General features: G+C 43.8%; 1 protein-coding gene across 1 annotated transcript; it reads left to right on the forward strand.

Annotated features, from left to right (window-relative positions):
• Positions 1 to 4,299: 4,299 nt before the first annotated feature.
• On the forward strand, positions 4,300 to 13,136 carry wnt11 (wingless-type MMTV integration site family, member 11). The gene is made up of 6 exons (XM_047020752.1): positions 4,300 to 4,511; positions 5,788 to 5,972; positions 7,087 to 7,331; positions 8,594 to 8,871; positions 9,018 to 9,310; positions 12,029 to 13,136. The coding sequence occupies exons 2-6, from the start codon at positions 5,890 to 5,892 to the stop codon at positions 12,201 to 12,203; spliced, it is 1,074 nt and encodes a 357-aa protein (XP_046876708.1). The 5' UTR covers positions 4,300 to 4,511; positions 5,788 to 5,889; the 3' UTR covers positions 12,204 to 13,136.
• Positions 13,137 to 13,579: the final 443 nt, after the last annotated feature.

Below are 13,579 nucleotides of genomic sequence, written 5' to 3' on the forward strand. Positions count from 1 at the left end.
ACTTCTGTATAGAATTTCCAGAATATCAATGATGAACCTGTTGCTCAAGAGCAGAGCGTTGTGTATCTAACCGTCAGGTTATCAATACTTTACAACTTGAAGACATTTGGGCTGCACAGTGATTTTCTCAAAGCTGGGGTGTCAGTGATTGGTCACTGATTGCTTGTGCACTGAGGTTGGCCCAGCAAAAATATGCTCCTGCTCCAGCAGAGGGCAAGTAGGATTACCTGGCGATATGAAGTGATTAGGTTACTGCTTTGGTAACCCCATTTCTTCTGCTCCACTTTCAGGTTGAAGTATCACTCATTTATGTTCAGTTCTCCGGTTCTCTGTTGCCTCCTGGCATTTCTAAAAAGGGAGGAAAATTATACGAAACAGATGCGTCAACACAATTTATCTATTGTGCTGCTCAGAAGCTTGTGGTGGTGACACTTGCCCCTGAAATGGTGTGAGCTAGTGTTCGTGGGGGTGTTAGAAGAGAGGATTGTTGATAGGAGTTCCTACCCCACCATGATCCTGTCGCTGCTCTGTAACCAGCTCCTTTTTTATTCCTCTTTCAATTACACTTGGAAGTCCTACTGATACCAACCAAGAAAAATTTTACCTTTGAAGATGAACAGAATTGTGATCTAAGATTTTGGAGTACAGCATGTGAAGAATATAGGCTTCACTGTCTTGTGGATTTGATTGAGTTATCTCTTGTTCAGCTTTTGTGTAACTCTTCTGCTGATTCAAATTTTATTTTTTATTACAACTGTACAAAGACACTACTGTCTTGAATAATTCAGACCATTTGTGTTAAATCTGACCTTTTATAAACCTAAGTAAAATCAATCTTACATTTTAAAAACTGATTGTTGGTTACTTTACTATTGAAAGCAAATGTTCAGGATTCTTAGGAAAAAATGTCACATGAATCAAATGACTTTTTGAAATCAGATCCACTGTAAATATTATTTGGTCATGCTTCATTGAATGTGAATAAATCATTCTGTTATAGCAATCATTAGCCACTAATTTAACCATAATTTGAACCAGTATTCGTACTGGATTCTCAGTGCATGTACACAGAGCATCCTGTGAGAGAAAATGCCATTCATAAATTATGCAGACAACAATTCACCTCAATGAGTGAATGTAATATCATTCAAATAAATAAGCAAATATTAAGTTCAATCAGCATTTGTTTGGTACTGAATAAACACTTCAAAAGTAGCATACAGATGGCAATAATATTGATGCCATACCAACAGCAAATAATTGTTTACCAGCAAAAACTAAACATTACAGGACAGTGATGAACAGGACTGTTCATGAACTGTTTTATGTGATTTATAATAAGTTTGTAATCAGAAAAACACGACACATTCCTAATCAATTAATGGTGAAGAAATGCTACATCAATGGTCCTCTTTGGAGTTCCGTTCAGCAATGTGAAAAAGTAATTTTGCTTTACATTCTCAGGTGTCGCCCTTGGGTAAACAGACAAGAGTGTATGTCACAGCAGGAACCACTACAGAAACAACAATCCCATCCAATTCCCGTTCTACAAGAGAAGATTGGACCAAATACTCTATGAACCATTTGTGTATAACCTTTCTTCAACTCTGCTTGAGGATCCAGATCCCTTTCAAGTGACAGATGGGTGGCACTTTCAAAACAGTTAATGCAGTCTTAAAGAAGCCCCCACACTCATACCTACATAATATATGGCAGTAGAGGGTTATTTATCCATTCATGAACCCTTTCGCAAAAGTTCTTACTGAATACAGAGTTTAACCGTTGAAACATATGTTTCTAACTTAACATCTGTAAGGGGACATTTGATTAAATTGTATTGTTTGTCAAGTTTCTGATCTTTCGAACAAAATTGTTTTTTTGTCTTTCTACTGTAACTATGACATGGGTTAATTTTGGTTCCTTCATTGAACTGACAACATTCCTATGTGCCAGTTGATGGGAGCATGACTAATGAATGCCTAAACAAATTGTCCTCAAATGTCACCAGTCCTATATAGCAGAAATAGAGACTATGCGTCGGTCGCCCACCGCTCTCCATCTCACATTCTCAGTCTGTCATCGCGACTCATGTTTAAAGCTGATTTGATAAAGATTCCCCTTACTAAGAAGGGGATCTGCAAGATGCATCAACCAGCAGCGTCCCGACCAAGCTGAAGAATGGGGGAGAGGAGGAAGAGAGGACTGAAAGGCTGGTCCTCAGAAAGTCCTAAATGCTTGCCAGACAGTTAGAGGGGTTTTTAAAAGTAGAAAGGGCTTGGGAGGCTGCATCTCAGGGCCTATTCAGGTCCAGATCCCAGAGGGGAAAGGTGAGTGGCCTTATCTTCTCCTGGCGAGCCTCCATACTCTTGATATAACTCTGATCCTCTTAAGATAGGAGAGACAATGGGCCAACATTGTAGGCAGTAAGAGCCGTTCCCTCCAAACCTTTCATCATTATATTCAAACCAGTTTTGCCTTTCTGGAAGACTGGGTGTTTTGTCAGTAGAACTGCCCAGATGCCTTGTCTATCTTCAGTTGTATTTTAACACTGAAGTGTGATGATTTACAAAACTATTTGTGGCAATGTTTTTGGTAAAGGGTCAGTCTTTAATAGTGCCTACAGAGCTAACAGTTATTTAAATTCTACAGAACTGTGTGGTTTTCTGGTCCCTCTATTAACAGCAAGAAGATTTCCTCTCCCTCAGTGTATTGGTTGAAAGGTGAGATGGGGGATCAAAGTCCTGTGTGTTGATCCTGGCTTAGACAGGAATGGAGAGCCTGTGTGTAAAACGTTCAGGTTTGAGACGCCGGTGGTTCTACAGTAAGCTCTGCGACCCTTAAACTCCATACACTACAATCCATGCCCATTCACAGTTGACTTCTATAAAACATGTTTCACCCACTCTAGAATCAGAAAACAAGGCACAGCACTGTGACAGGATAAAGACATACATAACCTTACAGTTCACTACAAACCCACACTGGGCTGTGGGGCTCACTCTGTTTGCCAAATATTTTTGGACACAGTATCCCCATGCTCCTGAGAGGAAGTGGCTTCTTCCCTCTGGGGAAGCCAGATGAGTATTTGTAGGCATGCAGGGCACAGGTAGGAAACGTTAATGCATATGTAAAATAATGCCTCTGGATAAGTATCGGTGCACAGCCCACTCAAGGCAGGATCCTACAGGTGGAGCTAGAGGTAGAGCTGGAGATGGAGGGAGAGAAAGAGGCTCTTCACATGCATACAGTTGGTCTCCACCACCTCCTTGTCTTTGATTTCGTATGACAACTGAAATGCCTCTCTAGATTTCTCGCTTGGAAATTGTTTGTTCATTTTTGGTAAATGTATAAAAGAGAGGGGGAAAGACTATCACTGTAGGCCATGTATGAATATTTCTCAATACTAAAAAAGATTTGTTGTTGTGGAAAAATATCATACAGTAGTAGAGTAGAATGTTGCTTTTGCAACAGTCTTTTCTTGTAAAGTTTTCCACTGTAAAGAGGCAAATCTGAAAAGGAAAAACCCCACAATTACCGGAGTTCCCTCTCGTTTAAAATAACGTTAAGACTGTGGAAACAGTCTTAATGAAGGTATCTTAATTACATGGTAATTTAGCAACGTAGGCGTGTGGCTGCAGTTAGCATTGTGTAGTTCAAATCACTAGGAGGCCCAAATTAAAAATAATCCCAAAACCAACACCAAATCCTCGTGGCAATGAATGTACTAGGGCCAAAATTGATCGCTAATACATATTATAACAATTCTGGCAGTATAGGTCTATTATTTTATTCACATAAGAAATGTGCCCACTCCAATACTTACAGGATAGCCTATCCTAGATTTTGGAAACTCTAGGATTATTACATTTTAATCAGTAGCTCGTGACTGCGATTTTAGAGCAGCTTGAAACAGGTTAAAACAGATTACCTCATTCAGTTAACTGAAAAAGTTTACATGGAAAACAATTGATGTGAAATGGATTGAAGATAAATCTACGATGGGACAATGTTAACTGATATGTAGCCAGCAGTATTCATGTCATGATTATAAAATTGCTAAATGATCATCATTAGGATCATCACACAATAATCCTATTAATATTGCCAATAGCCTAAGGTAAAAAAGGGACAATTATATTTAATAAATTACTTTTGTTGTTTTATATGTTAAACAGGAACAGATAATCCAGCAAAACTGTATGTCAAACTGTCCTTGAAATCCAGTCTGCTTTGTTATGCTTATTGTGCCTGACATCACCAGGGAGATCAAAGCGGGGCAGGAGTACTTATAAAGTGAGGCTGTTCCGCTGCAGAGAGTCCGACAAATTCCGCAACGCGAAAGACCATTGAGGAACCTGCGAGAGATAAGCGCTGTTGGGGAGTTAAAGGATGCGGTCTACTTCGCACTTGGAATCACTTTTATTGCGATCCTGTGGATTTACAAATATATTTGGTGGATATTGAATGAAAAGGATATTACACGGAATTTATAAATCGACACTAAAACAAAGGTAAGGCACGATTATAGAATGATAGGCTTGTCTTATTTCGAGTGTATGGCAGATAATGAAACCGTGAATTAAGTAGTGTCTTTATGTTATATATATATAAAGAGTTGGAAAACTTTGTGAAGGTTGTATTTCCACGATTTAAAACATAGGCTATTTGCGTAGGTCTTCAAAAGGGGGCAACGCTTCTTGTATAAATTGGGAAACATCTCTAAAGTGAAATATTTTTTGCAAAACATTATCACCTGTATGAAGTTAACAAAGTTGGATGTGTAGAGCCTATATGATTTTCTTAACTACATTTGATTTTAAATGTACATTATTGGGGTAAAGATAAATAAAAGTATTTACAGCAGTGATACTGGCTATAGCAATTTACTATTCCTGTCTATCCTAATTCAACATTAAAAACTTGATATTAATTTGCCTTAAAATAATAGGCGTAACCTTTACAATATTTGTACATAGGCCTACATGTTCAACTAGCATGACTAGCTGTAGGCAAACTGAAATGTTGTAACCGACTTATGTACAGTAGTAGGTAGGCTATAACACTAATGTTTAAGGGACTTCCAATGAACAATATATTTGCCTATAGATTCCACAAAGAAGAATAGCCACGATGACGCTTGAATCTCAAGCTTGTCACTTGGTCCCTACTTCTTATCACCTCAAATTTAAAAACAGTAGTCTGTGTGTTTTACTAAATAGATTTAGGGGGACTCTTCAAGCAGATTGCTTATCATCAGACGCCCAAATAAAAAGCTATCTGATAGAGGTAACGTCAGATATAGCCTACAGTCCTGCCCACGGGAGGGTAGAATGCTGGTTTGTGGAAATTTTGTAGTGATCAGAGATCCTCAAATTCCAGAGATATTTCCGCTCGAAATGGACTAGTGTTGTTAATTCTACTAGAATATATCACGGTTGAGTATATGGTTCAGCGCAATGGCCAACAATGTTGGACAGTGGCTGGTGTTTGACATTTTTGGAAATGAAAATACGTTTGAGAAATAACAGGCTGAAAGTTGGTTTAGGTTACTTAATCTCAAGGGGGTCATGATTTAATTCTTTATAGTGATTATTCTCCAATGTGTTTTCAAAATGATGTGTTTAACCCATTTAACATTTGTGTAGGACTATTTGGTGTAGATCGTACAATAATTGCTGAAAGTATGTTCGGACAACTGTATTCGGGTAGAATATTTGGGCGTGATAGTGCAAAATGAGTTTTTGTCATGTCGCCTGATGCTGAGATTTCTTTAATTTTGTTAAACAGGGGATAGGCGTTGCCATGACAGTTGACTTTTGATTGCACCTCCGAGCCAAGAAGCCAACAGCCACCTGTGTCTCGTGCCGTCTAAACTGGAACACAAGCACCATGAAGAGCACCTCTCAAATCCTCTCCCTGTGTTTGCTCACAGTTCTGCTGCTGCCGCATATCTGCTCTGGCATCAAATGGCTGTAAGGACCCTCCTCTCTCTTCTTTCTGCAGATTGAGGAATGTTTGTTTCACTCTTTAAATGTTTAATGAATGTGTGTAAATTGCTTTGGCAATACAAATGACATTCTCCAAGGACATTCCTTTGAATAACTTGACTGAATCACAATGAACGTTGAAGTGAAGTCTACGTGGGTTATTTTAGCAATATGAATTCTATGAATAATTACCTATTAGCACTATGACTTTGCAGAATGTGCTGCATGCGTTTTACCTTAAATTGGAAGTGAGCGATTAGGCCTACTTATATTTTTTTATTGTCTAAGTTTTCCGTAATTCATAGACTGACACAGGCTACAGCACATTGTGAATCTACACGATTCTTGATGGAACGCATCCGTGCTCGTAGCGTACTGAAACTTTTGAGAGTATTGTTGTCAAATTTCCCTTTTACACTTGACCAAATGCTCCTCGGGGACATGGGAGAGCATGTGCTAAATCCAAAGGCAGGCTCCTCTAGCCTTGATAATGCACGGCCCGCGATGCAAAACAGATGCGGCCGTAAACACCTGCGAGCAGGGCGAGAGCTGGGTTACCACGAGCACTGGGGAGTCACAGCTTATCATTGGGCACGGAGCAGTGGCCAACCTCTCTCTTAATGCGAAACAGGCCAAGGTGTAGGAGGAATGAGCTGGTTCTCACGAACTCTCACAGAAGCAAAGACGTTTCCAAAACAGAGTTCAGAGCCTGACCAGCTTTGCTTGTAGTATCTCTACCAGCTAATCCTCTGTAAGTGCAAAGACGGTGTCTATTTTATATGTCTATAAACATATGATTCACGTCATAACTGGATCTCAGAGTAGGTTAAACCCTTTGACAGGAGAATGTTGATGGTGACAGATTGATGCTGTGTGTGGTTTGTCAGCTAAATATGGGTCAAGGTGCACGCGTTCTGTAAAGAAACAAATTGCCGACTTGACTTTAAGACCCCACCATACTTTTCCAAGTTCCAAGTTATCTACTTTTTTGTTTTGGCCGGCATGTAGGAATACATTTTCTGTTTTGTTAATGTTAAGAGCATGCATTGTCCATGTACAGTGCCTGTATATTGATGTGTGGTTGTTTTTCCTGTTGTAGAGCTTTGTCACACACGCCTGGGTCTTTACACATCAACCAAACCCAGCACTGCAAGATACTGCCTGGCCTGGTGTCCTCCCAGGCCCAGCTCTGTCGCAGCAACCTGGAGCTGATGCACACCATCATCCAGGCGGCGCGGGAGGTTAAGAAGACCTGCCAGAAGACATTCTCCGACATGCGCTGGAACTGCTCCACCATAGACATCCCTAGTGACTCCCCAAAGTACAGTCCAGACTTGGACAGAGGTACAACTGGTCCAGAAACACAAGTTCATTGAGTTTAAAACATGCAATTATTGCTGTGATGTGTTTTCTTTTACAGGAAATCATTGAAAGATTATTGACATTTTTACCAGTGTGCGTTTCTGTCTTAAGTAAAAGCACGGAAGCAACTCAGTGACCTTGGTGAGGTTTAAGGCCTACTCAAAGTGTTTTATTAGCAAAAGAAAGAGAGAAAGCCTTAATAGTCGTCCGCGGTGGTCCTTCTTGTCTATGGGCTTGGAGAATGTGCCAAAGACCTTCATTGTGTCCTGTTCAAAGAAAGAATATGTCCTCTATCACCCGTACCTCCCACCTCCAAAATATTTGTGCCACAATGTCCTTCTCAGTTGCAGAAGTCTATTTGGCTTGACGGTTCCTGAGCTGAATTTCTATAGCACGTCACAATAGATTCCATTCATGTGAGAGATGGAGCTGGAAATGAGACAGGATCTAAACATCTTTTTTACGGAATCCTTTCTTCATGTCTGGTTCAAATCTCTTATTTATGTTGTATGGATAGACCTGCCCAGCATCTGGATTTTATATTGCCAACCAACTAACTCTGTGATACGCAGAGGAAAAGAGAAGCCCTATAATACTTATAGTTGAAAATACTCCCTGTTGAAATAATTATTACTAATGTAGCAATGCCACAGTCTTTGATTAATCATCCGAGTCTGTATTCCCAAACTTCCACCTGTCATGTGAATGCACCTCTTCCCATACGTTTTCCCGGACTTGCACTTTGATAAGTTGATCTCCATCGCCTTAAAAAGCACTTGCCAGGCTAGAGAACACCAATGCAAGAAGGGTTCATTGAATTTGGGTAAAGATATAAACCTTCCCACAACAAAGAACTGGCTCTTAATCAAATGTTTGAGGAGAGAGCTGGATGATGTGCCTTAGAAGATAGAGCCCATCTGCCCAGAGTTAGAGAAGTCTATGGGAACAGAGAACACTGGCTTCTTCAGACAATTATGTCTTTGATGTAGTTATACTTTGTCCAGGCATGGTTCTCCTTTCACAGCCATTATTCAGTCTTGACTTAAACTGATGGGCCCTTTGTGTACACATTTCATCACCAATTACATCAATTTTCTGTGAGGGCTCAACATTACATATCATGGTCCACACGTTTTCTATCTTTGTATATGTTTGTATAAATAAAGCTGAGGGAATATATAAACATTGAACTGGAAAATATCTGTGGCCATGCTAACAACAATTGTCTCTGACCACCCCACCAGGCACAAGGGAGTCAGCGTTCGTCTACGCACTTTCGGCAGCTGCCATTAGCCACACCATTGCGCGGGCGTGCACCTCAGGGGACCTGCGTGTGTGCTCGTGCGGGCCCATCCCTGGGGAGATCCCCGAGCCGGGCTACCGCTGGGGGGGCTGTGCCGACAACCTGCACTACGGCCTGGTGATGGGCTCCAAGTTCTCCGACGCCCCCATGAAGATGAAGAGGGCGGGCTCGCACGCCAACAAGCTCATGCACCTGCACAACAGCGAAGTGGGGAGACAGGTGGGTTCATAAGACATTGATGCTATCAGGCTAATCAGGCAATGAGGCACACACACACAAGCACACACACACATTCATGGACACACACACACAGTATATTTTCTTGTTGCTAAGCACCATGTCGGATTGGCCTCCCCTCCACCCAGGCCCTGAGAGACGCCCTGGTGATGAAGTGCAAGTGTCACGGTGTGTCCGGCTCCTGCTCCATAAGGACCTGCTGGAGGGGTCTCCAGGACCTGAGAGACGTGGCCATGGACCTGAAGACCAAGTACCTGTCTGCCACCAAGGTGGTTCACCGGCCCATGGGCACGCGCAAGCAGCTGGTCCCCAAGGACATCGACATTAGGCCCGTGAGGGACAACGAGCTGGTATACCTACAGAGCTCCCCAGACTTCTGCTCTAAGAACGACAAGCTTGGCTCCGTCGGAACCCAGGACAGGTAAGACTGCTGGGAATACCGCTGTGTGTGTGTGTATGTGTGTGACAGAGAGAGAGAGAGAGAGAGAGAGAGAGAGAGAGAGAGAGAGAGAGAGAGAGAGAGAGAGAGAGAGAGAGAGAGAGAGAGAGAGAGAGAGAGAGAGAGAGAGAGAGAGAGAGAGAGCAGGAGAGAGAGACTTGCGCACACTGGGATGTGTGAATACGTGTGTTCTCAGTCCATAAAACATTTCCCCTGTTTTGATGTCACAGCTAACCCCTATTAACCACCTCACGGGGGCACAGTCCCCTATCGCTGGCAGTTAGGAAGTGACCCACGATGTTTGTTTGTCGGAGTGGGCTCGTCAGGATGTTGACCTAATGAGCTGTGGGCCTCCCTGGTGGCTCCACTGTGCTAGGAGCAGGCCCGATAACGCCGGTGGCCCCTGAGATTGGCCTGTCTGTGGCCTGTCTGAGCACGTGTCACTGACAGGGCCTTTGTGACTGGGGCCCTTGTGTTGCTATCAGAACCAGTGAGTAATGCAGTTATTCTTAGGGCCTGAGTCCACTCAGCTGATATCAATATGAGAGCATGACAGTAAGGGGAAATGGGTAATGGACCCCACCTCTCAACACACAACCCCCCCCCCAAACCCCCCCTCACGCCCATAGATAAAGAAAGACTCCAAGGCTTTCGTTGTGGTGTTTTTATTAGTCAATATATGATGCATGCTGTTGGTTGGAACACCGTGAGAACCCAGTGAGAAGTTTGGGTTGTCTTTGTCTGAACAAAGTGCCAAACGGTGTAACGTCTGACCGGTCTTACAAATACGCTACTGTTGGTTTCCATGTTGTCAGCCTATTGAATGTCTGTTTTTCTGTGAGTACTGGAGCAAAGCTTTTGAAGCTGGATCATTTACTTGCAGCGTCTGGCAGTTGTTGGTTCACTAACTTAGGTACAGTCAATTATAAGCTAAAACAATAGTCAGATAAATAAAGAGCTTGCTGTGCTTGTGTTTGATGTCTGCCACATGCTAACTGCAGCACAGTCACTCCACTGTGGAGGGGGCCGTGCCCCCCGAAGGGGCCCTGGAGGCAGCCAGTCTAAGTGACTAACCTGGTCAAGGCCCCCCAGACCCTCATCTCCTACTGTCTTCCCAGATAACCTGCAGACATGCTCCAGATCAGATGCACTCCCCACGCCCCATGCATGCCCTGTCCCCGGGCCTGATAAGATCCCATCACGCACGCTATACACCGCGTGAATATTTAGTGCTCTGCGCCAAGTCACGAGGCGTCACCCCCTCCATCGTCGCTGTCCGTCGGCGAGGGGACGTGTGACACTGACATGCCGCGTGTGTTTCCGTGAGGGGGGGGGGGGGATCTGGAGGATGTTCCGACGGTCTGTCCCACACCTCCTGGCCTCGTCACGCTGCCCTCGCGTCCTACGGCCCTCCCACGACCCTCTGCTGACTCTGGGACGGACCCCGGCGCTCTGCAGTGTCCACTTCAGGATGGTGTTATCTGGCTTTACCCTTGAAGTGACTTCTAATCTCGCCACTCCTCGCCATGGGTTACTTTGACCCCTATTTTTATTACCCGAAGTGGGGAAGCAAACATGTCTTTCTGAGCTAGAAACAGAAATGTTTAGCTCGTTCAAAGATGGCCTTATCTGCCTTGAGATATATGCTCGTGTAAGGATGCTTTGTATTGATGTGTTTGAGGTGGGCGGCTGCCAGTGGTGAACACATAACTGCCGCATGCCGAACCTCAGTACCATCCAGAGCTGAGCGGTGAAGAGACTCTCTGAAGCAGGTCTTGTGAGAGAGCGATCTGATACGTTCATGGCACTAGAAGGTCAAAGTTCCCCAGACAAAGCATATCTAGTCCACAGCCATTGTTAATCGGCCGCTCCCAAAAGCTGCCATTGTAATGACCCTGGGCTACTCTTCCCAGTGCCAGTCCTGCTCCTCCACCCCTCCTACCCCACGTCCTCCTTCACTCCTCTTCTCCGGCCGCCATCCGTCCGGTCTCACTCACCGACTGACCATTAACACTCAAGCCATTATGAAACAATGCAGTTATGTGGAGCGAGCTTAAGAGCAGGCATTTCTGAGTATTCACTGTGATTTAGGGCCGTGGCTGTTCTGTGTCCTCTCGGGATGCACCAGGCGGTAGGGGTGAATGAGTCCCAAGTGTCCTTTAGCCCCAAAGACACAGCAACACTAAGGGGGTGTTGCTGTTTTTGGGTGAACGCACAAAGCATTCATCAAGCTTCGTTTTAGGGGACTATTGTGGGCCTTCTCAGTGACTCTCATTGGATAATGTGGCTCAGAGAGAGACTGAGGCAGACTAGTGATAGACTTTTGTTTGTATGAGGGAGGAAGTCGTTTGGGAGAATTGTGTATGAATAAATGGGAATATGGTGGTGACTCTGGGGGTCAGGTTGCTGGAACACAAGATTTGTTGCAGTTTGAGTAATAGTTGGAATGTCTAACTCAGAACTCCCTCTCTTTCTCTCTCTTTCTCTCTCACCCCCCCCCCCCCCCCCACACTCTCTTTGTCTCCCCTCACTTTCCCACCTCTCTTTCACCCCTGCCCCCCTCTCCCCCTTCCCCCCTCTCCCCCTGCCCCCCTCTCCCCCTTCCCCCCTCTCCCCCTGCCCCCTTCTCCCCCTCTCCCCCTGCCCCCCTCTCCCCCTTCCCCCCTCTCCCCCTGCCCCCCTCTCCCGGCGCACTGGCAGGCAGTGCAACAAGACCTCGGTGGGCAGCGACAGCTGCGACCTGATGTGCTGCGGCCGTGGCTACAACCCCTACACAGAGAAGCTGGTGGAGCGCTGCCACTGCAAGTACCACTGGTGCTGCTACGTCACCTGCAAGAAGTGCGAGAGGATTGTGGAGAGATACGTCTGCAAATGAGTCCCTTCCGCCTTCACTTATAAACACACACCCTCCCTCCCACCCATTCCACCAACCCCGGTATCTATGGGAGAGGGTGGGGCACAGATAACCAAAGCACTACGTTACCCAGAAGGCTTACTTTTGTCTTAAGCTTCAGCATGTATATTTTGACAAGAAACGTTTTATTTTTGTTTAATTATTATATTTCGACAAAACTCCAACCGGTAAGTTGGGACGTTTTTTCTCTCTCTGGTTTTTTCGTGAACTTTGGCTCTGAGCTGTTGTGACAAGGCCTGTCAGTTCACGTTCAAGACCACCGTCCTCCAGGGGTTTTCCTCTTGTTTCTTGTTACACTCGCCCTACTCGGATGTTGAAAATCTATTTTCTTATACGTTTATTAAAAAGAAGTGATATTGGATCATGTGTTTGGATGACAGAAACCAAAGTCTCAGCACTCTCTTGAGTGTCTCTCAAGTTCTGAGGGTGACATTTCAGAGAATTCTCCGGAATTCAAAAGGGGGGTCTGGAGCTTCCAGGGGGGCGTTTGTTCTAATGGTACTCAGAGAACGAGGTGAACCAAGAAGAAGCAGAAGAAACACACAAAAGGGAACTTCAAGTACTTTCAGTCGTGGAACTTTCTGGTGACTTTTGTTTGACTGGACACTTAAGCACTGGTACTCGATAGTGGAGATGCCTTCATCGCTGTGCATTTGCAGAAAAGGACAAAGAACTCTTAGTGTTTAAAGCAGTGCATAATGTTTGACACCCACACTAACAAATACACACACAAGTTGTCCACAAGTGAACACATTCAAAGCATGTCAACTGTATGGGTCTGCTTCAATGCCATTTTGTAAACCACTTTTGTGTGGATGTACATATTGTCTTTTTGTATGCTGAATTAAAGAAAGAAATATTTATAAACAAATTAAAGAATCTTTAAGCTCTGTATATGGAATTGAAACGTTTTTTATTTTCCCAAAACAACACGTCGACCTCCTAATGAATACATAGCTGATTCTGATGGTTCTTGGCAAGGACAAACCTTTAAATCATACCAGGATTGTTTTTGGAATCAACAATGCTTTTTCCTCTCTAAGCATTACTGTAATTGATTACACCTCCAAGTGTTAAAAAAATATCAAATGAACACTGTACTGACAGTAAAGAAAATGAACACTACTGATTACAACTAAGGATCAACCTCACATCCTGGGAAAGTGTTTGTTTGGACATTCCATCTCTTTACAAGGATCACATCTATCATTGCCTTAGGCAATCTTTAGGGGGACCTCCGTATGGCCAAATAACCAATTAAAAGACTCAAAATTGAATTTATTCCAAAACAAAGGGTTAGATTGTTTGCCGAGGGAACATACTTGGCACTCTGTCGA

The sequence above is a fragment of the Hypomesus transpacificus genome, chromosome 5, assembly GCF_021917145.1.
Source record: "Hypomesus transpacificus isolate Combined female chromosome 5, fHypTra1, whole genome shotgun sequence".
In the NCBI taxonomy this organism is placed as follows: Eukaryota; Metazoa; Chordata; class Actinopteri; order Osmeriformes; family Osmeridae; genus Hypomesus; species Hypomesus transpacificus.

Bases quoted from the DNA above. Each gene is read 5' to 3' on its own strand.
- wnt11 (XM_047020752.1), top strand. From the start codon at position 5,890: ATGAAGAGCACCTCTCAAATCCTCTCCCTGTGTTTGCTCACAGTTCTG. The intron at 7,332-8,593 runs GTACAACTGGTC...CCACCCCACCAG, and splicing joins CAGTCCAGACTTGGACAGAG to GCACAAGGGAGTCAGCGTTC. The intron at 9,311-12,028 runs GTAAGACTGCTG...GCGCACTGGCAG, and splicing joins TCCGTCGGAACCCAGGACAG to GCAGTGCAACAAGACCTCGG.